The sequence below is a fragment of the Anser cygnoides genome, chromosome 2 (genome assembly GCF_040182565.1).
Source record: "Anser cygnoides isolate HZ-2024a breed goose chromosome 2, Taihu_goose_T2T_genome, whole genome shotgun sequence".
Taxonomy (NCBI): domain Eukaryota; kingdom Metazoa; phylum Chordata; class Aves; order Anseriformes; family Anatidae; genus Anser; species Anser cygnoides.
The window spans coordinates 46,682,928-46,708,836 of record NC_089874.1 but is presented as its reverse complement, the minus strand read 5'-3'; the positions used below and the strand labels follow the sequence as shown (position 1 = coordinate 46,708,836).

Below are 25,909 nucleotides of genomic sequence, written 5' to 3'. Positions count from 1 at the left end.
GAAAGCTGACAACGCACCTGAACTGGTTTCCTGAGCTTTCAGAGTAGGAAGAGCTTCTGCAAACACCCGATCTAGTCCTTCCTGACCACAGACATTTTGCTCAGGATTGTTTAGGGCACGACCCTGCTCCTCCAAGCATTTCCTCTCCTATTATGTGTGTCTGCAATTATCTGCCTTGTCTGAGCAGCATGACACATGTGTGAGGCACAAGTGACCTGCTTTGGGTCAAAAGCTTTTTAGGTGATGCATCACAACCTCTTATGTAATAGCATTTGACTACAGCCATGGGCATTAACTTGTAAAACACTGCAGTGCTGTAAAGGACTCAGTGGAGTTGCATCAAGGACCTGGCACCGAGTACGGCAGCGAAAGCAAGACGTCGTATGTCACCAGTCTCCTGGGCTGTGCCTGCTGATGGCTGAAGATAGCTGTTCCCTCTCCTGCTGGTTTAAGTACCCACCTGTGGGCGAGAATCTTCTTTGCAGAGGAGGCTATCCTGGAGATTAACGAAGGAAGCAGAAAGGGAACAGCCCACTCACAGGAAAAGACTTAGTTGACAGTGAGTGGGACAAAGAAGAAACAGCAAACAAAACTTAATGACTGTAATTACATTGCGTAGTGGGGTGGCTACAGTGACCTACTTTCACTCTGATTTCATAAAATCTCTCTCTGTGTTACTGTGGGCATGTCCGCATCTCCAGCAGCTACAATTTTTTGAATCGACTGGTTGATTTCAGCCAACCTTGGCAGAATGCAGAAGCCTTCAAAATATTATGCTCCTCCACGTGCAATCAAAACGGGAAGCTGGGAAGAACTCCACGAGCAGTTTCTCTTCCCTGACCAAAAGGCTGCAGAGAGACCTTGGCTGCAGCCTGACAGCAGAAAATGCACCCCTCAGCCAAGGGCCTTTTCAGTGCACACCAAGAGCAGAGCTCACACTGCAGACCTGGGGTCATCCTGCTGAAAAACACATCAGATCTGCAAGACAAATTCATTGGAAGCCAAGTCCCTAAACTGCTTACAGAAATGTTTTATCTTAACACAACTTTTCTGGTCTAGCCACCCCAAACACGGGCACTTTGCCACGTTTCCCTTACAGAGAGAGATCTCCCGTACAGCGATCACAAGACCTTTAGTCATCTGCAATTCTATACCTGTTGTGCATTAACACTCTGTATGACACAAAACAGGCATCGAGGATACCGAGCCAAATCGTATGTCCATGAGTCACATTAATTTTACCTCTACTATTCCCTTGTGTAGTGTGAAGGTGATTTGTCCCATAAACGCGGATGCTGACCGATGATTGTGAGGGACAGTTCTAGAATATGACATAGAAGACCAACCCACCTGGGCACACAGTGGCTACAAGACACACAGAGAGAGGAACACAAGGCAAATCTCACAGCAAAGATGAAAGAAGAACTGGGAAAAGAAAGTCCGCCTCCCGGGACCGCAATACCACTGATTTCGTTAAAAAATTTAATTCCAATAGTTGTCTGGAAAAAGCACTTTGTACTTAGATATTGCAAGAAACAGAGTCCCAGTGGATTTTACTATAGCTGTGCTGCTAGCTTTTTCTCATCTGGTACCATTCAGGCACCTGCACCTCCATTATATTAAGCTGAAGAACTGTTTGCTGCAAAGAAGGGTCTGAGGTGAGCGGCAAATTTGAGCATGCATAAATGCAGCTCTGCTGGGCAGCTCAACCCTTCGTGCTTCCACGCTGCACATAAAGGTGTGTGAGTGACCGATGAAAGGCACACTGGGCCGCACTGGATCAGGCAATTGAAAACAAAAGACAGGCAAAGCGCGAAGGTCAGCTAAGGTTTCCATTCTGAGTTTTGAAGCTCAGTTCCCCTCTGAGAAGTGAAATTTTCTTGCTAAATGAATCTTCCCCCTTCGCTTTCTACACCAACAAACCTTCGCATTTCATTTACAAAAACACATTTTGAGGAGTTTTTTTTTTTAAACTTCTTTTAATACTTCAAACAGGTGGCAGGAGAATACACTGCAAACATACATGGCATTCCAACCCCCTGACACCACCACACACAAAAACCTTGCTTTGAAGTGTTTGGGCGTATAAACATTTAGTAGTAAAATGCATATTGCAAAAAATACATGTCCAGAAAAAAAATAAAAATCAAAGAGTGTCATAGCACTGGGGAACACAGTTAACGAGGTGAAGTGCACAAAAACACTCACGTCTTTGAGAAAAGCAGCATGTTTACAGATAGGGGTTCCTTACGGTAAAGCCCTTTTTGTGGGTCGGTCCTTGAGCTCTACAGATATTTTTACAATGTTTTTCAGCCCAAGAATACAAACTAATGACATTCCTAAAATACCGCTTGCAACCCTAACCTGACTGTCACAAATGAGTTGGTAAAGTTTTGCAGTCTCTGTGCAAACTTCACTGTGCTATGGACAGCTGGCTTGCGTTCTCGCCCTACTTTATTCCTTGTATTTGACAACTGTTCTTAGAAAAAGGCCAAAACCAAGCAACAGATAAGGGTATACAAGTGGCCTGATAAGAACTCCATCAGCTAGAGCTAATTTTAACCCTCTGTGGGGAAAGCTAGCAACCCTAACAACCTTTTTTAATGCTGCACCTACTGAACCAGGCCTCCACTTCAAGGCCTCACTTATACCTGGTTAAAGTATCACATCCAGCATTTGCCAAACAGGACAGACACGTTAGACCGCGTGTTTCTTAGTTTGGAGAATACAGTGCACTGTCTCTGATATTCTTCACGTTGATAAGCAGCAAGGTGAACACAAATCACCACTTTTCGGCAGCCAGAAAACAAGGATGAGCTTGTATTTATCCCACAGAGACAAGCCTGTCTCAGCCCCATCCCCTGACACAGAAGCTGCCCGTTTGAGGAAGCAGTCAGTTCACAAAGAGAAGAGTGCTCCTCTGATAACAGGAATTGCACCAGTATCGCTCTTAACTCCTCTGCCCTTATTGCCTAGGGCATGCCACACCTCAACCCATGTCAGGAAAGCTACGCAGTGCTTACTGGAATCTACGAGTTAACCTATTTCAATAATAAATACCAAATATCAAACCATAATTTTGAGAATAATACCAGATTAACCTCCCAGAGACTTGCTTCTCCTCAGCTGCTCCAACCCAGTTTCACTCCCCATGGGGAAGCACACCCTTCCCACCGTAAGTGGAGAGTCAAAAAGACAGGTGCCATTCAAAAATGAGAAGATTTTTCCCACTTTGCACCCTCATTCTTCCAAGCCACTTTCCCCATGAGCCCATGTATCCTCCCTGCTACAGAACCTGCCCTTCCTCCCAGTAACACACCCAACTATTTGCATCTCTCTTACGTATTCTTCAAACCAGAGACCATATGCTTGGATGCTACTCTGTGGAGCATCATAAAGATACCTGTACAAATAGAAAGAGTAGAGGACTTCCAACTGCAAAGTAGTGCTAATGATTTACGATGCTCAACTTGCTTGCTGTAGGAGCTTAGGATCTTCCAAAAGTCTCTTGTTTTTCAGGTCTCCCAAGCTGGCCTCTGAGAAATGGGTGCCGCGTTAACTTCCACAGCAAGCTTGGCCTGACTAACGCATCATCTCAGGCACCTCTCAGGCTTGGGGATAGTTAAAAGCAACAACCATTACACCATAACTCTGAGCTGCCTCCACTCGAACGGGGGCTTTCCTCTCAGCAGGATTTTTTACCTCTGTGTCTACCGGTCCACACTGTCCCTCCAAGCAGAGATTTCAGAAGCGCTTGAAAAGGCTGCCTCCAACTAATCGTTTTGGGAAGCGCGGCAGGTGGGTGTTGAGAATTGCCCGTGTGTAGCGCTCCATCTGCCCTTCATCCAGCCAACAGCAGCGGGAGCTCCCCAGGGCAACTCCTGACCTATTTGTAGTTCCCAGTGTGAACAAGCAACAAGCAACACTGAAAATTACAGGTTCTGGCTGCACAATTGCAGATCAAACAGGAGGCAAGCCCATTAAGCAAACCAAGCTGAGACAACCCAGGCTGACTGAGTGAATCATGCCACCCCTTGGGCCCATAGCAAAAATTCCTGTTTTCTTCCCTCTGCAGCAGGAAGTATTTCCTCTTCGCCCTGTTGCCTCCGAGTTTCCCTGTAATGGTGACCATCTGGGGAGAAGGGAGAATTTCAGAGTTACAAACCCCAAAGATTTAGGAAGCCTTTGGAAGCGGAGCCCGAACACCACTGCTGCCTCTCAGCCTGCTGGGGACAGACAGGCTCACAGATGACGCAGGCTGGGCTCGAGCCCAGTAATTCGGGGATCGCCTGATCCAACCCGCTCACTTTCAAAACCTAAGCTGGCTTGCAGCAGTAGCAAGACCATCCTCCTTCCCAGCAGTAAATTAAACGTCATGGTAGACACACTTGCGGATTAACTGTTTACAAATATCCTGCTTAGACCACAATATCATCAGCAACCACAGAACACTGTGATGGACAAAAATATTAAACCAGAGGGAAGGGTGTAAGAGTTAAGGCCACGTGCAGGTTTCACGGGGTTTCCCTGCACCTATGATACTGAGACAGTGTATATAAAGGGTTCTTCTGCTCCTTCCACCATTGTTACAAAATGTGATGCCTTCTTCTGAACACATTCGGATAGCATACTTCAAATTACTACTAATATGGCATTTTTGGACACAACCAACCACCACTCCCTGAACAAACCGGAATTACTGCAGGCAAATATGAAAAGGATACAGACTAGATTCACACTGAAAAAAAATATCTTTGTACTGGCAAACCAAATATAAACATGGTGTGTAAATAAATAAAAATAATAATGTGTAATAATAAAACCACTCAGGGCTCTTACAATTCCCTCTACTTCAATCATCTAAACAGGACCTAAAGAATACCAGAAGGGTTCAGGGTTTGTTTCACAAAGGGGCAACTGTAATTTTTAAAGGTAATCTACTAAGAAAAACAAACAACCCAAGCTAAAAACAATTTTCAGCACTGCTTTTCCTTAAGTCCAATCTGATAATTTCTGCAATTTTGCAGGCAAACACTTTTAAAAATATATTCTAATAGTGTTCTTCCCCACTGACCAAGTCTTAGCAGACCAGGCCTTCAGACATTAGGACAAATTCCTCTTCCTTTTATGTAATCGTCCAGCAGTGGAGAGAGGAACTGCAGATATAATACACCCTTTCACTATTGTCAGCTGGTGCACAAAAGAGGCTCCTGTATACAAGAAAATAGGCTCCATAACTAATTAACTGGCTCTTCAGAAGTACCAAAACCACCCACGTTCACACAAAACGCTGGCAAATATATATACACTACAGCAAGAAGAAAAGCAAAACCAGCTTGCGCTTGTTTTTCACCATAGGTGGCTTCGATACAACTTTTTAACAGCAGTGCAGTCTTCTACACACAAATGTTTGGAAACATTGCTAGGAACATCTGGAACATCTACATTTAAGCACTCCCAGGAGGATCCCCGGAGGACCTTAAGAAATTGCCTTGTACACAATATGTGGAAAATAAAAAATACACTACTGCAGGACAGTTTGTCTCCTCTGCTGCACAACCTGCCGCCTAACACCAGAACTGAAAACAAAAACACCAACAGAAAGCACGCCGCCATGTTGCTGACAAGTCCACGCTGTGCCCTGCGAGTTTAATCACAGTAAACACCCGCTTTCACTCTTCAGAAGTAAAAAGATAAAAGGCCTGGGATTCCTCCTCCTCTGTTTACTCTCGAGAAGCAGCTCAGTGCAAAGGCAGAGGCCGAACCCGGATCATGACAGCTGCAGCCGACCCACTCCGCACGCCAAACAAGCCTTTGCGCTGGCAAAAATCAGCAGGCAGCTCGGCACGACGACGACAACCCATGGGACAAACAGCCGGGGCCCCAAATTCCTCTACAAGCAGCTGAAGCAGCAAGGGGTCTGCCAGCCTGCAGGCTGGGGCACAGACCCTCCGCAGAGCGACCGAGCACCGCAGGACGTCTACCTGAGGAGAAACCCAAGCGCGAAGGCTGCCCACCATTTCACGCAAGCCTCCTCCAAAGCCCACCGCTCGCTGTGTGTCGCGGGGAGCGATGTGTGCCGGAGGGGTGCCGGCATCTGCTCTGGAGACAGGGGCCAGTGCCAGCAAAACCCTCCCTGTCATCCGCCAGAGATCTGCCGACACAAGGACAAGCGGGATTAGGGCCGGGGGAAATATTTGTCTCTGTCAGCGCTTCGCAGCCGGTGAGGGCACACAGCAGCGCAGCGGGCGTTTGGCCCTCGGGGAGCAGCGATGAGGGGCCAGGGGAACCGGGTGGGTTTGTTCGGTGTGGGGGGAAAAGCGCCGTGTTTACGGTGGCACAAAACCACCACAGCTCCAAGTGGGGCAGTGAGGACACCCCCAGCACCCGTGCCTGCACGCTGCCCGGCGCTGCCTCTGCCCCACCGCCCAGCCCCGCCGTGCCCGTGTGCGGGGACTGCCGCCCCCCCGCCGCCCCCCGAGCTCACCCCGCCGCCCCCAGCCCTGGCAGCCACCGAAGGGGCCGCATCGCGGCTCCTCCCCTCGGCGCCGGGCCTCCGGCGGCAACAAGTGGGCGCCGCCGGAGTTCCCTTCCCCGTCCCGGCGGCCGCCGCCGCCTCTTCCCCTCCGCCGGTACCTGCGCGGCGGCCGCCATGTCGCGGCCAGGCCGCCCGGGGACAGGCTCCGGCCCCGCTCGCCGCCGACTACAAGTCCCGTGAGGCCCCGGGGAGTTGGCGGCGGCACCGGGACGGGGCCTGGCCGGAGAGGAGGAGGAGGAGGAGGAGGAGGCTCGGGAGAGGCCAACAGCGTGAAAATAAAGGGGTTTAGAATGTGTTCGGGGGGGTTATCGCCGCTATCCCCAACGGCTGCAGGCTGGGGGTGGTTTCTGGTACTGTCAAGCAAGGTCGCCTGTCAAGAAGTATAATTTTTACATAGTACTCACTGTCACTTTTACTGCAGCTCAGTATTTTTGTTTGTTTGTGTATGCGGTTTGTTTGTGTACGTACCAGTTCATCATGGACTTTGCACGGACAACTGAAGTGAATCTGAAAGTCGTGCTCGATAAAGCCAGTAAGTAGCAGATTTCCCCTTTCTGTTCCTGCTGGGGACAGGAAAACACTCTTCCTACAGCGCTAAAGTGTAGGAGGCCACATAACGTAAGAAACTGGGAGAACACGGGTGTGAAACTGGAACGTAGTATCACTTCCTAATGTGGTGCTTCCACACCTTGTCTCCCAGCATAAGCTTCTCCTTCCACAAACAGTTTATTTCTACTCTTTTTTTTTTTTTTCCAAACTTGCACCCTTCACTAACCCATGATCCTCTGAAAAGAAGTTTCTTTCACAGTGTCTGAAGTTGGCTACAGTGTTTTTGTATTTGAAAGGTACTGGAAAATAAGTTCTTTTCCTTTTTTTTTCTTTTTTTTTTTTTTATTATCATTAACTTGATAAATAAACGATTTTAAATAAAACTTGTGATCAGTTTGTCATCAATTCTTGCCACAACGCTTCTATTAATGTCATAAACTTTAGCTTTGGCAGACGTAAGATCAAAGCATCCTATTTTCAAGACTATAAGGAAATACATGGTATATGTAGTCACTGACATGCCTCCATCATTCTCATTTTTTTCATCCTCAACCTAAGGATGACTAAGTGACCTTGAAGTTTTGGTGAATAGCCTTCACCTAATGTATGATTTTAAAAAGCCTGAAAACATTTTAATGTCCTCAGATGTGCAGGTTATGGGAGCTAAGCATGTTTTGGGCACATGACTCATGAAATGCAGTGGGATGTCTTACATTGCTCTGAAGCAACATTCAGGCTGACTTCTCAGCATGCTTTGCCACGTCATGCAGTACACAACCAGGAGCATCTGCTGAAAACAAATGTTTGTTTTCCATTGATCAGCAGGCAACTGGGTCTTCCAAAATTAATGTTAGGGTCATATGTTGCAAATAACGATTAATCAGATCCCAGATAATTTCAGTGCAGTGGAGGTTTTACATATTTTCAAAAAATCTGTGTGGTTTAATTTCTCACATATAAAGAAGTAGAATGGATCGCTCCTGCTTTTTAATTATGTAGTGGCAAGCTACTTTGAGAAGTATTTAATTATTAACATTACTTACTGAATTATGATCTGTTTATACAGACATCAGTGTCTACAGAGAAGAGCACCCTGTTTCCAACAAAGTTCATAGCTGACCAACACTTCCTTAGAATTTTCTGCATATTCTAATTTCTTAGCAACAAAGGAGTTTCAAGGTTTTTGCTTTTTGGAAGACTCCCCAGAAAAATAAACGCATTTTCTGCTCCATTTATGCAGTTTATTTTTATTTTGAGAAAATCCGTAGATTAACTTATTCATAAACTATGATGAGCTGGATGGGAATTTTTGTCAATTTTACTATCCCAGGAAAGGTCATGTCAGTCACAGCAGCAAATGGAAAACCTTTGTTGGGAAATATCTTTTGACTAGTTGTTGGAATGTTATGGAAGTAATTGTAAATATAAAGGTACATAACTCAATAATTAAGGATCATGAAACAATCATGCTGTATCCTTTAGGTTCTGTTCCATATGGCTGAAATGTAGGCCACGATAACTATATAAAGGCTAAAATCAACTGCTAACATTGAATGTGGAGCTTAGATCTAATGCTAGCTGCAGTTCTTTTACACAGAGTGATTCTGCAAACACAATTTGAGCATGATTTTTTATTTTTTTTGGTGGTACTAGAAGCCATTTCTGTACAAGATTTGCAAATAAATGTAGATGCCTTTATTTTTAATGGTGCATAAGTTTGCATAAAGGTGCTCTTTTTATGTGGGGAGAGTTTCCTCTATTGAGGCAAGCCAATTCACACTGTCTAGCTCATCATTAAGTAAAATTACACACTGTCATCAATCATGTCATGCTGACAGCAGTTTGGTGCCTCATTGACTAGAGGAGATCTTTATTAAACCCTGTTAACTAACTGGGCTCCATCAGACAACCAGAAAAAATGTTTCATGTGGCTGTTATATTCTGCAAATATTTCATAGTGGTCTCTGAGTACATGTCTGCAGAATGCATTCTGTCCAGCTGTCTGAGATTATTGTTGTATGTACTACATGTTCGTATTATTTTTAAAGCATTAATTGATATGTAATAAATGGGGAGGGTTTTGCTTCTACTAGGCACTTGAGGTATTTTATGAGGGTAACAAGTTCCCAGCTTCCCTGGTCACCCTCAGCGGATTAACATACCATTGTAGCTAGACTGAACAACACGCTGCTGTTCATCATCAGAGACTTTCTGTGACTGCAGGGAGAAAGCTTTGGAAGCACTTTTTTGCATTTGTTTGCATTTTGCTTTGCATTCTGTTTTGAATAGGTGGATAAAGAGAAAATGATTGTCAGTAGGTATAAAGGTAGTAGCAGGCAAAAGAAAGACAGCAGAGCTCTGGAAAACCTCTAGAAGCAAATTCGGTATTTTGGACAAGGTGGCTGAGGGACTTGGAAGGATACTCTGCTTATATCAGTTGAGCTCCTGAGACTGCCAGCTGGCACAATGGAATTAGGAGCTATTGCTGCTCAGAACTGGCTGCACTTCACCCCTGTGTAAAGTGAGGTAGCAAGATTTTGAATTGATTTAGCACTGGCTCAGCTGAATCAGCAATGGTACAGAAGAGCCAGGACACAGACTTTGGACTGTGCACTTTAAATGTACTAGAGTCTTCTGCACACATTTAGATGTGTGGCACATGGATAAAGAGCATACTAAGGCTTTGGAGATTAAGGGCTGGTTAAGATGTCTGGAAGGAGGCAGCCACCAAGAAGCAGAACTTAATCTCAGAAAACAGCATTATTTGGAGGACAAAAACAAAAGTATTTTGGACTTGGTATGTCAAAAGTTCCTCAACATGGAGTGAGTATTCCACTCCCAGAACTTTTCTCTGTCATTTTTAGTTCTTTGCTTCATTCCAGAAGGGTCTCCAGACTTAAACTGCTCGTCTGATTTCAAACCAAAGATACATATCTTCTTTGGACATTTACAGAGCCTAAAGCTCCTATATAAAAATGCCCGTGATCTGTCAGAAGGGGCTGGCTTCCTTTCAGACCTCTCCCTTTCATACAGTACCTACTGAACCTTTGCAGTAAAGCATAATGGTCCTGTGTGCAGCAGGGATTTCTTGTTTACATGCCCATGAATAAATCTTTCCAGCCATTTCCTTACCTACATACAAAAGCAAAATAAGACCTTTAAGTAGCACTTTAAAAAAAAAAAAACAACAAAAAAAAACAAACAGGCATAGTCTCAGCTAGGAAATCAGTCACTTCCATGACATTCATTGCACAGGTCAGTGAAGACTTTGGACAACAAAACCTAACTTTTCAGTTTTGTGTTCAGTTCCTTAGAAAATGCTGTTGTTCAGGCTGAATCCTACTCTAAAACAAATTTTCAGCAACTTTTGCTTGGTTTAACATTTCTCCAGCAACAACTTATAAAATCATAGAGTAGTTTAGGTTTGAAGGAACCTCTTGAGGTCTCTAGTCCATCTTCTTGCTCAAAGCAGATGTAATGAAATGATGGTGCTCAAGGCTGTATCCAGTCAACTCTTGAACACCTCCAAGGACAGCAATCCCACCACCTTTCTGAGTCTCTGTTACAGTGTTTGACTACTCTTGTAGAGCAAAAAAAATGCTTATAACTAACTGGAATATGCCAGGTACCAGTTTAAATCTGTTGCTTTTCAATCCCATTGTTATGAAGCATTGTTATGAAGCAATCCCATTGTTATCTCCAAGAAGAATCTGGCTCCATCTTCTCTGTATCCTCCCGTCAGGAAGCTGCAGACACCGTGTGCTGTTCCCTGAGCCTTCTCTTCCTAAGGCCAGATGAACTCAGCTCCCTCAGCCTCTCCCTGTCCATCACATGCTGCAACCCCCAAGTGGCTTGGTGGCCTCCACCAGACTGCCTCCAGTATGTCTATGACCTCCACGTACTGGGCTCCTTCTCCAGATGCATCCTTACAAAGTGCCAAAGAGAGGGGAAGGATCACTCTGCTGGTTCTAATGGCTATGCTCTTGCTAATACAGCCCAGGATGTGGCTGGCCTTCTTCGCTGCAAGCATGCTTGCTAGCTTATGTTCAAAGACCCCCAGATCCTTTTCTGCAGAAAAATGACTCCAGGCAACTGCCTGCCTAACCTGTGGTGGTGTTCTACCCCAGAGGCAAGCCTTTTCAGATTAAGTAAGAAATGAATAATCATCTTGTTTGCAAAACTCAAAGTGTTTTCTGTGTGGCTAGCTTTACCAGGTTCTATAGTCTTTCACCACTAACAATCCTACGTGAGGAAGGTGAAATGCAGAGAAAGAGTGCTAGTGGCAGTCCCTTCCTGTGCACAATTGCTGTGAGATGACTTCAGTGTTCATCGTATTCTTAACGTGTTTAAGGTTTCTTTATGTGAATACATGGGCCTGTGGCTCACTAAAATTTGGTCTGCTTAGGAGTGGGTGAGTTCATCTCAAGAATGGCTCAGTGCTGGTACGTAAAGTACTGGTGGTTACGTTCCTCTTTTATGGTGATGCATAACTAGTCTTCATAGGTCATCTTTACAGGTACTTCTTATGGTCTGTTCTCATTTTGACTGACAGCAAACTTACACTAATTCCCTTTCTAATTTTTGTATGTACTTTAGTTTTGCTTCCTGAAGAACACATAGGCATCTGATTGGTATAGAAAGTATCAGTCAAACTTCTCTCCATTTAACACAGGGCCTTCCCGTTTCAACACTTGATGAGCAAGAGCGTTTCAAACTGCTTTGTAACTATGAGAAGACAAAATAGAATTTTATTGATGATTTTAATAGCACTGTTGGTGCTTTCAAAATACCGAGTTATAGAAGGAGGCATCTTTGTTCCTGGTCAAAATACTCCCGGCAATAAGCAGTGCATGCCAGGCTTTGTCCAACACATTGCACCCCTTTATGAGCCTAGTGTCTGACTCTCACTCTGACTATGATCAGAGGTAAAATTATCATTGATTTTAGTGGGAGTGGGATGCTTTTTTAAATGTGTAGATTTTAAGTTTTCTTATTTAATTTAAGAATATACTTTAGATATGGAAAGGATTAATTTGGATACCTGCCTTACCCCTTACCAGTGAGGATTTTCCCCTGCTGGCAGATCATTGACAGATACAGGCTCCCACAGCTTCACAAAGCTGGGGGCTCTGATGGTTTATGGCAGCGATGCTCAGTTTTGTGTGGGCCTTTCCCCTGTGCCCCAGCAGATGGTGGAGTGAATTCTCCTGGAAGCCATTACCAAACAGCTGTGGACAAATACTGTTTGTGGCTAACACTGTTTAACATCTTCTTCAGCAACCTTAATGGCGGGACAGGGTGCACTTTCAGCAAGATCAGGGATGACACCAAGTAAAACTTGATGGGCTTGATGATCTTTGAAGTCTTTTCCATCCTAAATGGTTGGTTATATGACTCTAAGAGGCAGCAGGTGAGTTGCAGGGCTGCCATGCAAAGAGTCTTCAGGAAGTGGAAGGAATGAGCTGACAGGAGCCCTGGAAGTCCAACAGTGGCAAATACAAAGTCCTGCACCCGGGCTGGCCTAACCCCCTGCAACTGCATAGGCTGGGGGACACCAAGCTAGAGATCAGCTTTGCTGGAAAAGACCTGGGAGCTCAAGTGGACAACGAGTTGAACACAACTCAGTCAGATGCCCTTGCAGCTGTGAAGCATAACTGTGTATGACCCTGCACTACCAACGGGTTGAGGAAAAACATTATTCCCCTCTACCTGACGTTCATGTGGTCATAAGCAGAGTAGCATATCCAGTTTGGGGCTCCCCAAATACAACGGAGAGGTTTACTGACTGAAGTGAGACCAAAGGAGGACGACCAAGATAGCTCAGGAGCTGGAGCATTTGACTCATGTGGAAACTAGATTGGCTGGGTTTGTTTAGCCCCAGGAAAAAACATGGCTCAGAAGAGACCTGATTGCTCTTTTCCACTATGCAACGGGGCCATAGAGAAAAGAGATCCAGACTCTTAGAGGAATGCATTTAATGGACAAGAGGGAGCAGCACCAGGTTACAGCAAAGGAAATTTTGTTCATGTAAAATGAAAAAAATCCACCATGAGAATGGTTAAGCACTGGAACAGAGGACCCAGAGTAGTTTTATGCAATCTGTGTTCTTGGAGATTTTCAGAGTTTGAACAGACAAGGCGCTGAGCAGCCTCATCTAACAGGGACAACAGAATGCTGTGAGCAGGGTAGGGGAGTGGCTGACCTCCAGAAGTCTCTTGCAAGCTAAATGAATCTATGAAAATACACAATTTTTCATTTGAAAATATCTCAAATTTAATAGGTAGTTACCAAAGGCAGAGAACAAAGGTAACAGTGTAATATACTATTGAATTTCAGACTGTTTATTAGTACCACTTCATTATAGCAGGAGAGGAACTCTTCACATGCTGAGTTACTTTGGCAGCAGTAGGCAGCAGTACAATTGGGTAATATTCAGCATTCCCTTTACATATTCAGATATACTGTAACAAAATATGCTCAAGCTACAAACATTTAAATAACTTGTTAAAAACTGAGCAGAGCAGGCCTGTTTACATCTCTTGTGCTTCAGTTATAATTCCTGACTTTTTTAGATACGTATGAAAAGTACTGACAGTAAAAAATTGAGGTTAGTGTAGCTCTAGGACAATGAGTTGAATGACAGTTTGTTGAAATGATGTAAGTGCATGAGACCTTCTTCCACTCACTGCTGCAGCATTTCCCCCTCACAGAGTTTTGCTGGTATCCATGAAGTACTCCAGGTTTACAAACACGGAAGAAAAATGCGGAATCCTTTGTCCTTCCAGTAGGCTGTCTCTTCAGAGTTTAAGATATTGAATTCCGGTCCAAAGTCTTTTGAAGTGCATAAAAGCAATCATATTCATTTCAAATGTCTCTTATCCCTTATCAGAAGACAAGAGCCAAAGTCTGGTTTCCACTCCGACCAGATCAATGGCAGCTTCCACCCTTCCATGGTTTGTCTGAACACAAGTGAGTTCCCTATGTGATCAATGAATAGACTTATTTTTACTTTTTAAGTTTTAGGCAATTATGGTAGTATTGGGATACTATTGACCTGTTCAGAGAGGCACATCTGATGATAAGGGACAAGATATGATCAATGTGTTCTGGCAGCCAAACTGAAGCACAAATTAGAAACTGTGGGCAAACCCTAAGAAGACTATTTGGATGTGTCATGTATGTTTGCCCCATTTACTTTTCCCTAGGCATTTTTGCTTCCAGATAGTTCTGATAGAGGATATCATACTACGGGCATTCCCGAGTTTCTGCTTTTTATAAACTATACGAAAGCTGAGAAAAATCTCTTGTCAGCTAAGATGGCTGCCAAAAAAGCTGAATTGTTACTTAGAACCCTTGTCAAACTACTGGTTGGTGAAGTCTTTACACTAATCTAGTTTTATATACATTTGCCTATCAATAGGTAAAATAACATTTACACACAGAGAGAACCAGTGAGTTCAGCAATGACAAACACTGTGAAGCATTAAAAGCCACAGAAATCCTTACATGTCCATTGCTATAATAAGTATTTTAAGGTAGGCAAGAAAGCAATGCGCACCACCATTCATGTTAAGACCTGATGTTTAACTCCCAAAGGAAAAAGCAAACTTTTTTTTTTTTTTAAGAAAAATGTAAATAAGAGAAAATCGATCTCACAGTGCAAAAAGAGCATAAAGGTAAGACTTACAGGCCAATGAAGTCACTTCTCCATCCCACCACAAATACATTTTAAAGTTATTTTCCATGTTTGCAATGAGTAAATTTATGTCACTTTCTCAAGGAAGTGACTTTAAGAATTAGAGATCACCCACGGTTTTAAAATGTTAAAGTTTATCCAGGATAAGTGCTAATAGTTAGGTGTCCCTTCAGTAGATGGATGCATCTTCATAGTGAAATTTGCCTTGAGAACAGATCCTGGGGCTGGAAACTTGACTGTTGCCACAAGGTAAGCACTGGCTGCATAGACGTATCAAATGTCTCTTGAATTTGACTCCAACAAATACATAAAGCACAGGGTTGAGGCAGCAGTGGGAGAAAGCAATTTTACGGCTGATGTGAAAGGCAAGGGTGGTGTCTTTTTCATATTGACAGGTAGACGGTGGAAAAGTAATCAGAAAACTGAGGATGTTGTAAGGTGCCCAGCTCAGGAAGAAAGCCATCACAATAATGAGGATGAGTTTCACAGTTCTGTGCTTTCTGCGAGATTTTGTTCCTAGCAGAATTATCAGTATCCTGAAGTAACAGAATATAATAACCCCAAAGGAAAACAGGAAGAGTACATTTCTCTGATAAACATCCACCTTTTTCCATTTCCAATCATTGTAATCACAGGTCTTGTACCCATCCATGTCTTCTTGAACTGTGGTGTGAATCACCTCGGGAACCACAATTAAAATGCTACAAGTCCAAACAACCAAGCTCACCAGAGAACCACAGCATTGTGTTGGGGATCTCAAAGTGGAAAGAGGATTCACGACGGACAAGTACCGTAGAATAGTCATGAGAGTCAAAAAGAAAACACCACTGTAGTAGCCAATGGAGAAAATGGCATTCATTGCTTTGCAAAGGAACTCACCAAAAATCCACCCGAAGGACTGGTCCACTACCCAGAAAGGCAGCATGCAGGAGAATATCAAGTCAGAAACACAGAGATTCATGATGAAGATGTTTGTTAAAGACACAAGGTTTTCATATTTGAATAGGATCCATAACACCAGAGTATTTCCCAGCAGGCTAAGAAAAAATGCCAGAGTGTAGATAACAGTAGTGAAATGGGTATAAAACACAAAATAGTTACCCATTTCGCAGACATTGCTTTCATTAATGGAATACTCATATGAGTAATTGTTATCTGAATCATCTGGATACTGTTCTTCATCCATTTGGCTGTGCAAACCTCACACTGTTCTCCAGCAGCTACTTCAAAGAATCACAGGAGTGAAAGTAATATACTTGTGAAAAGCAACACAATAACATAAGAGTCCCACTCGGGATGCTTCTGTTTTAAAGAAGAAAAGAAGCAGTGAAACTATCTTATTTTTCCGAGTTTGGGGAGAGAAAGGAACCATTTCCTCTTACAAATACAGCATGAACAGGTAGATACTAAAGATTTTCCCTCAAAGCAGCATCAAGATCTTAAATAATTAAGAATTCAGAAACTAAGATGTTTCTAAACCAATATGGTCAGTGACAACTGCTAATTGTTAAACCTTTATTATGTGAATGTTGATGGCATAGTTTTTTAATATAAGTATCTCAGGTGCCAAGACTTTCAAACCTGCTACTGTTTTTTAGGTTGTCTGAAGTGGTATAAAATTTCGAAACACTTGACCATGTATGTGATTCTTTGGTACTGACGTTCAACACTGGAGAAACAGAAAGCCACGGAGTTCCAGTATCAACAAGGGCAAGAACTAAGAACAGGAAAAGCTTCCTTCAGATTTTTGTCTAGGGTTTGGTTGGTATCTAAAAACCTGCACACTCTGGTGGAAGCACCCCTGAACTGGGCACTCAGAGCATTGCTGTGGCCTGTTGGTTCTCAGGGGTGTCATAAGAACAGAGCTCACACCACAGGCATTTCCAAGGGCTTTACCTGTCCGCCTGTTTGCAGGTAGGAATGTAACCCCAGTGTGATGTCTGAAATGGGACAACAGCATCAAAGGTTACTGGGAGTCGGAAGATGTTATACAACCAGGTGAACATACAAGGGTAGCATGGTCACAGTGGCCTTGTTTCTTTACACAGTTGGGCTGAAAATAGGTATAGAAAAATAAATATTGGTGCCAACTGCCAACCAATGGTTCAAAGTCTAAATTAACATTATCCCAGATGAAGGCTTACCTGCAGCACTGTGTTTCAATCCTGATTTGACTGAAGCCAGTGATAGACCTGCCAGTGACAAGAAAGAAACTTGGGCCAAAATTCTGTTGGTAACATTTTCATTTTGGGGTTAGCGAAAGCATTATCCGCCTGCTACAGCCAGGAAAAGATTCTCGTCGGAGTACCTGCCGTTGGAGGACAGAAAGGTTTTGTCTACGCCAGGAAAGAGAAGCAGGGAGCGCTGCTGGCTCCTGGCAGTTGATGCCGTCCATGCCCGCAGGTGGCTCTGGTCAGCCAGAGCTTGGCACAGGCAGCACCAGGGACCACTGGGATGTGGCCACCCAGATTTGGAGGCGAGGGACGTGGGGTGTTTAGTACCAGGTAGCCCCTGAGACAGCGAGTGGTTACCACCAGAGCCACCGACCTAGCTGGGACCTGAGCCTGCAGCCTCAGGCTGTGCCGTGCCGCCATCTTCAGGCAGGCTGGGCAAACACCGCCCGAGGCTGTCATCAGGTTGATCCCTCTCTTCAGCAATACATGGTCCTGACCATTGTCGTGCCCTGTTTCAGCCCAGGCTGGAGGTCTGGCTCCTTCCTGGGGACTGCCCTACGGGAGCAGAGAGGCCTCTTTGAGAAAGGGAAGGTCCTCTGTGACCAGTGGTGTTCTGCTCTTCACACCCCTGCTGAAGGGCAGGCAGACTGTGCTCGGAGACTGGGTCCCCACTGCTCGTCCTCCTGCTCGCTGTCACGAGCTGAGCATTACTTACAAGGCACAGACAGCCGCTTTGCAAAGGTGTTTTGAGACCGTGTCAGATAAAGGATAAGTGCAAATTTGAGAAAAAAATATGAACCCTTCTGTGTGCTGTCTCAGATCTGCTGATAAGAGTGGGTAATTTTTTCCCCCAGTCTGAACAGACTGTTTATCCTGTGCGACACCACTGATCCTGAGCATGTAGGCACACAAGTAGTTGAGACAGAAAACCCTTCCAGAAAATCCAGCTGCTTCCATCTCCAAATCTCCACCCACCTGGGTATCTCGCACAGCGGACTCAAAATGCTCTGTCCTGCGCTCTGGGAGGAGACAGAGACACAGTTACATGGGGCCAGCTCAGAAAATTCACTGCCCTTCCTCTCCGGTCTTCTGCCAGGCACTTCCAGAGAACGAAAAATGCTTCTGGGAACTAGTTGTTTCTCAGTTGCTTTGTAATGCTGCAAGGAGAGCTCTTGGTGAGTGCCCTGATTCACAGCATAAATTCATTTGTCTGCCTGGGCTTTCTTGCCCAGTGAGGCTGGAGCCACCTTCTCCAGTGGTGCTGCTGCCATTGTGATAAATCTGGACAGTGGGAATTTGAGCAGGCAGAAGAAGACACTCCATCCTCAAATGGGCAAGTCTGTGGGCTGCCAATGCACTGGTGCAAAGCTGCACAGCCAGGCAAAGCCCCTGCACCCAGGAGCTCACCACCTTGGCCTCCAAGGACTGCAGGCTGCCTGGCATGCTGTGCCATCACGCTGTGCTCACAGCGCAGATGAGACCCAAGTGGGTCTGAGGATGTGCTTTGATACTATGTTTGTACCAGCTGGGAAGCCTCTGCCAGGCTGGTGACAGTAAGGAGTGCCTTACAGGAACCAGAGCCACTTGTATCTCTTCCTTCTAGCTTCCGATTTGAAATAAAACTCCTGGGATCAAACCTGTATTTTTTCTGTGTTGCATTTGATCTCCTTCCTTCTTCTCTGTGAATAAGAATGCATTACAATGCATAGATTTTCAGTTAAGACATGCAAAGCAAATAAAAACTTGAGGTGATTAAATCAACAGGTTAAGAACATGCTAGCATCACACAGGAAATGCAAATCACAGAGCTGTTTTCAGTGTATATATAATGGTACAACTGAGAGCAGAAGTTGGCTGGAGGGTGGAAATTACCTTAATTTCTGTTGCCAGGACAAGTAGGAACAGAATAAAAACACATCCTACATTTCAAAATCATCCTTGCCCCTGTGAGGAGCACTCAGCAAGGCATTCAATGTTTGTTTCACTCTCATCCAGAAAATTATGTTTTACCAGAAGCTATCATTTTCAGCCATGCTGTACTTTGTCTTAGAGCACCACAGAAAAATATAATAATCTTAACACAGAAGTGCTATTATTAAATTTATCTAATATTATCTAATTCAGTTTTGTCTTTCTCTGAATATTCAGCTAGACTTCCTCTGTCAGCTGGAGATACATATTCTTCATTAGTTTTTGGTGTTTTTTTTTTTTTTCAGCTGAGCACTGGAAAGAGTGTCTGGGGGGAACTTTGCCTGTTCCTCTCCTTCCCATTGGAAGGAGAGGCAGCAGTGGGAGCCACATTGTGGTGGGTGTTACACCAGCTCTTCCCTGAGCACAGACAGCAGAGACAGCCCCCTCACAGCGGGTTCCTGGCATTTACATGGAGAAAGCAAGGTTAAGCTCATCTTTATTGGTAAGGTCCAGTCCCATTAGGGATGTGCAATATAGCCTAGAGGCTCGCAAAGACGCCCCCTATCACAAGGCATGCAATAATGGGAGCTACCTCTGGATCATCTTGGTCTCACTTTATTCAAGCTCCTGCAGGAGCTTCTGGGCTTCACAGCTTGTTCACCAGGTTTCTCAGGAAAAATATAAAGCTAGCTGGTTCGATCTTTAGCTACCCAGGCAGTAAAGGTGAAGTCAGAAAATCAGTTTCTGTTCCCCTGGTAGCTACTTCCTTAATCAATGTCTTGTTTCAATTTGGAACAAAAAAAAATAAATCCCAAATGTGACCTTTTTGGCAGAAAGGGATTTTAGTTTTTCAGTCAGATTTATGGAGCAGCTTTTTTTGTTTAAAAGAAGCTAAAACACTTTAATGTTTCTCCTGCCCTAACCAGGACTGGCACCAGTCTAGGAGCACACCTTTGGAGTTACATGCGGGAGCTGGGCAGTAAAGTCCTGGAAGTCATGATTAGGATGTGGGCTTGGCCCAAAGTGCAAACAGATATAGACAGCATGGTCAGCACTGAACTTCTTGTCTACCTTAGAGGAGCTTTGCACATGGTGACAAACTCCTTCAGGACATGGATGAAATACTCAGAGGTAAGCCAGGACATATGCAGGCAGCCTGCCAAGGCCCCTACCTGAGTTTTGCACTGACTTCTCTCCATACACACCCAGAGAGCTGCACATGGCCTCTCAGAGGACCAGCCACCCCCTTGGCCTCATCCCTCCTCCAAATACTGCAGTACCAGGTTGCTCAGTGTGCCTTAGGCACTGCGCTATGCATCCTGACTGCACCCATACAGCACTGCAGAGGTCACCAAAATCTGCGGGGCTTTTTGCTGCAGGAGTCCAACACTGAAGATGCTTTAAAGATCTCACCTTCTTTCCCATAAGAGGTCAGTGGGGCTTCCCTTGCCCAATTAAATTCTATAGAGCCCCAAGGCTATTTACTAGCGAAAACCCTTACTCAACTTTTAAAGCAAAATCTTCTCTGGAGTTGGGGTTGTTTTCTGGGACTGGTGCTTACACCTGTGCCTCACAGGTTTCAGAAGGCAGGTGCCACGTACTCCATAAACCCATCTCTTTGGTGGCCTCCCGTTGCCCCTGAGCTCTGCCTCTCAGTCCTGGCCATCAGCCCTGTGAAAACACATGTCTAGGGAGGAAGAAACATCTCAGATCAAGCGCCAGGACCCCACTCCTGACATTTACATATGTGTTCAAGTTTACATGCCAAGTACCACCACTACAGTCAAGCCTGGGACAGCCCATGGTGTATATATATATATATATATATACACACATAACTAATGCCTGTGGGACTTGCCATGCAGAGAGCAATGCTTGTTAGCCCCAGCTGAAGTGCTGCCACAGCACTGCTGAAGCAGCAGCCTTCCACCTCATCCAAAGTGGCTGTGGGGGTACAATTGGCAGCAAAGTCTGTTTTTACAATGAGGAAGAGGTTATGATGTTTTCTTCTTGCCCTCTCCAGCTTCTCCTTTCCCAAAAGCTACAAGCACGCCCTCCAGACCCTTTATTACAGTTTCACAATAGCTTCCTCTCTTCTAGAGCTTGGAGGGGAAAATATCCGGCATTTGCACTCTGGCACTGCTTTTTAATGAGTAGATATCTTTATAACCATCCCAAACCATGTGTCTGGGCAGAAGAGATTGCAAGGAACAAAAATGCTGCGGCGGGAGGCCTGCTGGATGTGCTGGATTTTGACAGGCCCATCCTGGAGCACCGCAGCAGCCCCTCTCCCACCACCCTGCTGGTTTGCAGGACCTTGGCTGTTATGCTGGAAAGTACAAGCAGAGCCCATGGCTCTTTGCTCAGCAGGTTTCACTGGCGCATGGCAGCAGCTATCCAAGTGCTTGGGCAGGAGCAGCAGTGGCCAAAGAGACCTGCGTGGCACCCAGGCTGCGGTTGCCCACAGCAGGCCTCGCGCCAGCACGGTTGCAACTCTGGGTGTCCCTGGCACTCCCTTGGGGAAAGGGGAAGGGGCAATCTGGCCTCTTCGTTTGGCTGACTTTTTGTAAATGAAGAAATATCAGTGTCTGGCACATAGTTGATTTCTCTTAGTAGCTACATTCTGGCAAGGCAGCTGGTGCTGGAGGCCTTCTTGCAGGCCAGGCAGTGATGTGACGTACCTCTTTCCCATCTGCTCCACAGAGACTATAAATGCTCTGTAACTCAGCTGTGAAAAGAGCATCGCTCTGCTTAGTAGTAGCTGATTTTTTGTTTTGTTTTGTTGTTTGTTTGTTTTGCTGTTTTTTGTTTTGTCAGATTAAACAGAGCAAATCGACTTCTTACTTCTACTACTAAGGGAGAACATATCTGTAGGTTTCTACTGCCAACAAAATGTTGTCACACATACACACAAAATGTCTATGTTTAGATATATCTGTATACTCCCCATGATATATCGCAAGATCGGGCTGCTCTTAAGAGAACTCAGACACTATGCCATATGTTTAATTACCAACCTTAAAGCTTCCTAAGAGTTCTATTGAGTAAAATATGTGTGAGGAAGTTAAACCTATTCTCTCACAAGTTATTACTGACACAAAACAAATATGATGAGCAAGGCAAACGAGTGCATTTTACCCTTGGGAAAAATAATTGCATGTCTTCCCTCTAAAACCTAGTAAAACGAACGCCTCCACATAAAATTCATGAATTCATTTTCATGGTTAGGGACAACTTGCAGAACATGGTTGTATTTTTCTATGAAATTCCATCGCTACTGGTGTATTTAAGCTATAAACACCCAATATATATCTTTTTCTATATAAACAATATGCCAATATGCCTAAAGAATCTGTGCACAACATCTTGCATGGGGAGAGCAGCATCCTGCAGTCCTGCTCCATGCAGCTTCACAAGGTTTTATTTCAGAAAGAGGCTGTACTGACTGATGGAAGCCCTGGCTGCCTTGGGACATCCATTGCTGCTGCTGGGCCTCTTCCTGCAGGAATGACACTGAAACACAGGGAAAACTGTCCCTCTTCTGTGAGCCTCAGTCACTCAGTGCTCTCTCGAATGGGCACACTGCAGCTTTGTGAAGACCAAGACCTGACATACATGCACAGAGGGTTATGGCATGGTGTTTGCTTATCATCAGGTTAACTTTGTTGGCTGTCGTGTTACCCCTGCTTTTCTCAGGGCAGCAGCTGCTTTGTGGTCTCACAGCACTTTGGACAAGGCAACCATTTGGCTTTGGTGCAGATCTCTTGAGGCTGTGGACATAAAGAGCTATGACTGTCAAGGATGTGCATCTGAGTGCACCTCGCTGCCACTCTGCTGTCACCTGTTACTGAGCTACCAGGCACACAAAATTACCACTCCCCATTGCAGCCAGTGAAGGCGACAAAGCTAGAAAACCAAATGAAACAATAAAAATACAAAAAAGAGAAACCACTCTGCCCACCACTGACCGCTCATTTCCTTTATGCCTCACAGAAGACAACACACAGTACCCTCACTGCACCCGATGGCTGGCTGCCTCTGGAAAGTACCAAAGGCCGATGCTGTTCTCCAGGTTAAATTTGGAATTGGAGAGAAAAGAGAAACGTGAGGTGGTTGAATGTGTGACAGCTTTTAAAACAACCCGATGGCAAGGTACAACAGGCAACTGGAATGGCCTGAAGATTTATGGGGCTGAAACCCAATGGTGTTTTAAATGGAGGGGGTGAAGCCCAAGGCTTCATCAGACCCTGGAAAAGCAAAACTCAACTTTTCAGAATTAAAATGAAGTTTTCTACAGGCAAAAGACAGAGCTGAGGAGTTTTCTTGTGTTAGGCTGTTTCCAAAACAGTGCCACTGTTTCCCAGTTCTCTTTTGGATAAGCTGATGAGCTAACGCAAAGCCAATTGCATTTAATGAAATCTATCCACAGTTACATCCGGAGAACTGTTTATGTTAACAACGAGGCAATTAATAACTTGCACCAGAAAAAAAAAAAATCAACCACAGCCAAAAACACTCCTGTGCTGTTTTAGCCACTACTTCCCCAAAACTCAGCACTTCCCTCTCACAGGGCATGTCTGCTCGTGGGTTTGAGGCAGGCCAGAGGCACAGCTTAGGCAAGGTGCATTTGCAAAAGCTTTATTTTAATACAGAAACCCCTCTCCTCAGATATTTTCCCCCAGCTGTTAAGAAGGGCTGTGGAAATGATGGCTGTGTGGGCTGTTCCTGTGATGGTTTCAGTCCATGTGCCAGCTCTGCACAGCTGTGTGAGACCCACCTCTGAGCACCTCAGCCCATGCTTTCAATAGGCTTTTCAGAGAAGAAATCCTTTCCCTTGACTGCCCCTGTGAGCACAGCTGTTCCTTTCAAAGGTTTGGGCAGAAACATTGCTGCTTGAAACATTCAGACGGAGCCCAGCAATTAGCACATGAAGATCCTGCTAGACTTGGCTTGCTGTCATGCCCCCAGGTCTTTTTTGCCAACATTATGCTTGTCCCCTTGTACAGAAGATTCATTGTTGCTGAAAGACTCAGCTCGAAAGGCTTTATGCCAGTGCAGCCACTGCACTTTGCAGAAGGCATCTGCCCGTTTGGCAATCCATGCGGTTCACGCACGCATCCTTCAGCGCCCAAGTATGAGCAAGCAGGTGGGCAGCAGCAGCGAGTCCCCTGGGAAAAGCTGTTATTTAGCCAAAAGCCCGATGCAAGGCACATTCCACAGCAGGAGGCAACACTGGGAGCTCTGTGAGTGAGGCATAGACGGACCGAGACAAAATCTTGATATTCCAGTTCCTGAGGCATTTCATAACACCTCCGGCCATCTGTCCTTTGACGAGATTTTGTGGTAAGTACAGGGAGGGCAGACAAGACTTTATGCAACAAAGGCTGGCAAGCCCTTCATCAAAACTGCTCCCCGTCTCCTGGGCCACACTGTGGGTAGCTCAAGTCTCTCAGGATGTCGTCTCTCCTGCTCAACTCACATGGCAGAGGTGTGTTTGTCTTCTTCAGTGATACTATGCTCTCTTCCAGCCAGGAGCATTAAAAGAACAACAAAGAAGCAAACCATGCCAAGCAACCACTGTTGCTCCTCTTACACAGAATCACGTTTGTGAGCTGGAAAGTCTGGCTGACTCCTTCCCCCAAACTGAAGGCTGGAAAACAAAACGGCAAGAAGCTGAAGGCAGTAATGTAGTAAGTAGCTGTTAGCATGAGTTTCCAGTCTTGCGTAAAGGCCAAATAGTCTAGTAAGTCTGTACACTTACCACGTGATCCTTGTACACTCACCATTTTCAAATTATTCCTTACTTAGAACAGATTTTAATTACATTTGTAGATAATAATGCAGAGGTAAATCCACTTAATTATCCACGGTTGACCTGAAGGATCCATGTGGGATGCAGACCTGGCTACAGGGCAAGGAGCAAGCCTTCACCCCCAGCTTCCACCAGGCACTTGTAAGGCTGTGCAGTGCCTGCACAACTGAGCATGCATTTGCAAAACCACCTAGAGTGCCTGCAGAGGCTGTTCTTTTGCTGGGCACAAGGCAGCCATGCAGGAAAACAAGCTCAATGCAGAGCGCTTAGGTCTGGGGCTCTTTGGTGGCCTCTGTTTCTCAGAAGATGCAGACAAAAAGCCACCACACTGTCATGGCTGTGTGAAATGAAGCAACCAAACAGTTTCTAAACTGCTCCTGAGCTTCGTTCCGGTTCTTCTGGTAACTCTGCCCTAGCTGAGCCTCAGGACCCTGCACTGCCGAGCTCTGGATGCTGATGATTTGAGGCTTCCTGGAGGTGGATGCAACAGCTCTCAGTGTGGACTCCCAGCTCAGCCAGAACTGAAACCCACATTATTTCAGAGCAATCCCTACGTTTTCTTCCGTTTTGTCACAAACTGATGTTTCTTTTTCTGAAACACACTGAGATTCTCTTTTACTTCAGAATTTCCGCAGTGCTGAGAAGCCCAGCTTCTGCCAAACCCTACTGCAAGCTTTGCTGTATGACACTAGTAGTAGCATTATGTGGTTGATACGAGCAAAATGAGATTTGCAGAAGATGGTTTTAAACACCAGCTGACACAGATTGAAAAAAAAACAACCAAGATTCTTGGAGTAGATGAGCCTCAGAAAGTCCTTCACTTTCAAACTCTCTTCTGTCTTTGAGATACCAAGCGGGTCAGCTCCCTGTTCACCACGTTGTCTTTTCCCACCAAAGTTTTTTGTTCTGGCAAAAGTTGGTACCGATTGCTGCAGGTGCAGTCTTGCTGATAAAGACTTTCTCAGCCTGTGGAAGACACCAGCCAGGACACAAAATGGGAACCTATATGAAATAAATTAGTAGGAATGGATCATGACAGTAACTAACTACAGCTTTTGGAGGAACTTTGGGGCAGTTCTCCATTAAGACTCATTAAGACTCATTTACCGGGGGATTTTCAGCTGAAGTAAATTTGTGGCATTTTACTGTCTTGAATAGAGATACTCAAATTCCTACCTTGCAAACTGTCTTTTTTTAAAATCATGTTCATAATCTCCTGTATTTTGTAA

The 25,909-nt window shown here is 44.9% G+C and overlaps 2 protein-coding genes across 7 annotated transcripts in view; both read right to left on the bottom strand.

The window, feature by feature from the left end:
• The window catches only part of FYCO1 (FYVE and coiled-coil domain autophagy adaptor 1), a 51,991-nt gene extending 44,635 nt beyond the window's left edge, over positions 1-7,356 (bottom strand). Inside the window, exon 1 of one of the 6 annotated variants that reach the window (XM_066991995.1) lies at positions 6,637-7,356. The gene's annotated coding sequence lies outside the window, so the exon portion shown is untranslated. Of the gene's footprint in view, positions 1-1,154; positions 1,344-5,984; positions 6,461-6,636 lie in introns of those variants that run through there. The other 5 variants (XM_048053013.2, XM_048053016.2, XM_048053015.2 and 2 more) reach the window with 5 other exon arrangements.
• Positions 7,357-13,335: 5,979 nt separating this feature from the next.
• Positions 13,336-16,621, bottom strand: XCR1 (X-C motif chemokine receptor 1). The gene has a single exon (XM_013184724.3). It carries the CDS (start codon positions 15,967-15,969, stop codon positions 14,953-14,955), a length of 1,017 nt encoding a protein of 338 aa, XP_013040178.3. The 5' UTR covers positions 15,970-16,621; the 3' UTR covers positions 13,336-14,952.
• Between the last annotated feature and the right edge of the window lie 9,288 nt (positions 16,622-25,909).

Bases quoted from the DNA above. Each gene is read 5' to 3' on its own strand.
- XCR1 (XM_013184724.3), bottom strand. From the start codon at position 15,969: ATGGATGAAGAACAGTATCCAGATGATTCAGATAACAATTACTCATAT.